Source organism: Jatropha curcas, chromosome 5, assembly GCF_041381405.1.
Source record: "Jatropha curcas cultivar XTBG-Jc1 chromosome 5, XTBG_Jcur_1.0, whole genome shotgun sequence".
NCBI lineage: Eukaryota > Viridiplantae > Streptophyta > Magnoliopsida > Malpighiales > Euphorbiaceae > Jatropha > Jatropha curcas.
The window spans coordinates 8,552,442-8,556,403 of NC_143155.1; the positions used below are offsets into that span (position 1 = coordinate 8,552,442).

Genomic DNA, 3,962 nt, shown 5'->3' on the forward strand with positions numbered 1-3,962 from the left:
GAGAAAAAACTTAAATTTACTAAAAGCTCATTCTATTCGAACAATAGAAATCAATTCATTAATAAAATCCAAGGAAGAAGACTTAAAAGATTTAAAGAATAATATGTGTTTAAAAAGAATTAAAGAACAACTAGAAACCGAATTTATACAAAATAAAATAAAAAACCTCAAAGATTATATGGAGAAAAAACTTTGTGCAGATCACCCTAATGCTTTTTGGAACCGTAAACAGCATATAATTGATTTACCATATGAAAATAATTTTGATGAAAAACCCATTACAACTAAAGCTAGACCAATTCAAATGAGTCCTGAATTAATAGAACATTGTAAAAACGAAATCAAAGACTTAGAAAATAAAAAATTAATTTGTAAATCAAGAAGCCCATGGTCATGTGCGGCATTCTATGTTAATAAAAATGCAGAGATAGAAAGAGGAGTACCAAGATTGGTAATAAACTATAAACCACTAAATGCAGCATTAAAATGGATAAGATACCCAATTCCAAATAAAAAAGATCTTTTAAAGAAATTATATAATGCTAATATTTTCAGTAAATTTGACATGAAATCAGGTTATTGGCAGATACAAATTGCTCCTAAAGATAGATATAAAACAACATTTACTGTCCCTTTCGGTCAATATGAATGGAATGTAATGCCTTTTGGATTAAAAAATGCACCTTCAGAATTTCAAAGAATAATGAATGATATATTTAACCCGTATTCCAAATTTTGTATAGTATATATCGATGATTTATTAGTATTTAGTCAAACTATTGAAAACCATTTTAAACATTTAAAAACCTTTTGTATGATTATAGAAAAAAAATGGTTTAGCACTTAGTCAAACTAAAATGGATTTATTTAAAACTAAAATCAGATTTTTAGGACATTATATTGAACAAGGAATAATTCAACCTATAGAAAGAACTCTGGTTTTTGGAGAAAAGTTTCCTAACGAAATCACTAATAAAATACAACTTCAGAGATTTCTTAGTTGTTTAAATTATGTCATTGATTTCTATCCTAATTTAAATTGCATGATAAAACCCTTACATGATAGACTTAGAAAAAATACTGGTCCCTGGACCGACAAACATACACAATTGGTAAAAAATATTAAATCATTAGTAAAAGAAATTCCTTATTTATATATCCCCAATCCAACTGCATTTAAAATTGTAGAAACAGATGCATCCAACATAGGTTATGGAGGCATCTTAAAACAAAAAATCAATGGTAAAGAGCGTATAATCCAATATACGTCAGGACATTGGAACCAGACACAGATAAATTATTCCACTATTAAAAAAGAAATTTTAAGCATAGTTATATGTATACATAAATTTCAATCAGATTTATTAAATCAAAAGTTTTTGCTCCGCATTGATTGTAAATCTGCAAAAGATGTTTTGCAAAAGGATATTCAAAATCTTGCCTCTAAACAAATTTTTGCTAGATGGCAAGCACTCTTAAGCATTTTTGAATTTGATATAGAATACATTAAAGGAAATACTAATAATATCCCAGACTTTCTGACACGAGAATTCTTACAGAACAATGGGAAAGAAGAAGGATAAGGGAAAAGAACCTATCCAAGAGCCAGATTCACCCACTAAAGCTCTTTCTGAGCATTCTAAAGATCTCCCTAAAACCTTTACCTTAACTAGTAAACAAACCCCTTCTAAAGACCTCAAAAAATGGATTGAAGAACTTAGTCAATCTCCAGAGGTACTAAAGGCCTTGCAAGGTATGACATCTTCTTCCACAGAAGATACAGGTATGATTTCTAAACCTCAAGCGATCGTATCCGTTCATGGTACGGCTAGTCTGTCTCAAATGGTAGACAGTAAAGACTTATCAAATCCGTTGATGGCTGTGGATTTGCCAAAAATCCAGTATTCTAATACTAGTAGTATTCATAAATGGTTTGTAAAAAATATTTATGATTATGAAATTGAAGTCGAGGACGGATATAATAATATTAATCCTTGGCAAATCATAAAGCATTATTATCCTGAGGATTGGTATTTTGTTCCAACTGATTTTTCAAAACCTCAGGAGTATTATCATAATATTTTAATCGATACTGGTTCTGTAAAAATAAAACATACTTTTGATACAAAAAATAAAACTGTAATTTCTTATTCTTCTATTCAAATAAAACGGGTTATTCATCCTAAAGATTGGCCCGTATCTTCACTTTCTACTCCAGTAAGATTTACAGTTTTACATAAACACAATACTACATATAATTATTTTGACTACAAAGAAGCTTGGGAAAAAGTCTTTTGTATTCAAAATCCAACTACCACTCATTCGTGGTTAGTTTATTTTGATCAACATATCCGAACCGATTTAAAAATCCCAAACTGGTTTAAAAAGTGGTGGCAGTCTAGAGGTATCTCTGAGGATATCATTCCTCCTGATATTATTTCTTTATATCATTATTTTAAATCCCACTATAAACCTAATCCTGGAGAAGTCCATATTCCATCCTTGATGTATTATTGTATGACTTTCTTCACCCCTTGGGTATATCAGTGGTATTTTGATTATCAATATGTTCCGGGAACCCAAATTCCTATGTTAGTAAAAAGACACAAAATAAAATGGTGGGGATCTTTCAAAAATACCACTACTGAAATAAAGATCAGTCAATGGATTCGTACTAAAATAGCTAACTCCTTCATGCCAGCATTAACCTATGCTAGTACACTAGCTATTCCGGAAAACCCTACATTTGGAATCCAGAAAGCACAGTGTCAAGCCCGGTTGGCTGCGGCTAAAACCCCAGAAGAATATAAACTGATCTGTCAAGAAATGTTTCAACAACTTTCAACCAGCTCAGAACTCCCAGTAAACCCATCATCTAGTAAACCTAGAGGCGTATCATCTGGTAAATCCTCATCTAAAACAAGTCATAAAGGCAAAAATAAATTCATTTCATCATCATCTTCAGCAGTCTCTGTATCTTCCCTTGACGACAGTGATGAAGACAATATTCTGCCAGCAATAAAAATCAAAAGTAAAGCCGATAAACAAGCAAAAGCAAGAAAAGAAAAAATAAAGCAAAAAGAAAAAAGAAAAGAAAAAATAAAAAGAAAAGAAAAGAAAAAGAAGGACACATCATCTTCCTCATCTTGTTCTGATTCCCTATAAAATAGGCAGAAGGAACCTTATTCCTTCCACTCATTAATTTTCAACAATAAAAGCCAAGCTACTATTTCCACAGTAGAAGCTAGGTTACTATATCAACAGTAAAGGTCAAGATTCGGTGGCAGACCAACCACTGTTCATCCACAGTAAAGGTCAAGATTCGGTGGCAGACCAACCACTGTTCATCCACAGTAAAGGTCAAGATTCGGTGGCAGACCAACCACTGTTCATCAACAGTAAAAGACAAACAGTAAAGATTCTTAATTTTCTTATAAATAGGGAGCCTCTCCCCTTGTGAAGGCATAAGCTAGAAATACCTCTCTTTTAGAAGTCCCTCTCTCCTTTGAATCTCAGTTCATTGTAAGCATTCAAGGTTGGAGAAAGTTTAATTATAAAACCTTTGTAAGTATAAAATATTGTGTTATATTTAGTATTTTGTATTTAAATAAAATTGTTTAAATTTGTTCTGTTAAATTTGCTTCTATTTAAGTCCGTGTTGACGGCACGTTTCTCTTCTCCCTCTACACTTTGACTTAATTCTGGGGATCCCAGGTTAAGGTTGCAGGAACCCTAAAACTTTCATATATAATGATTTATTTTCACTTGTTTTTAATAATTCTGTGTGTTTGTTGCTAAATCATATGATTCTTAATTATTTAATTTAAATAATTCATATATATATATTGCGATCCTTATTTGTTATATATATATATATATATATATATATATATATATATATATATATATATATATATATATATATATATATATATATATATATATATATATATATATATATA

General features: G+C 30.5%; 1 protein-coding gene across 1 annotated transcript; it reads left to right on the forward strand.

The window, feature by feature from the left end:
- The first annotated feature begins 1,563 nt into the window (after positions 1-1,563).
- On the forward strand, positions 1,564-3,165 carry LOC149496185 (uncharacterized). The gene has a single exon (XM_089721291.1). The coding sequence runs from the start codon at positions 1,564-1,566 to the stop codon at positions 3,163-3,165; it is 1,602 nt and encodes a 533-aa protein (XP_089577417.1).
- Positions 3,166-3,962: the final 797 nt, after the last annotated feature.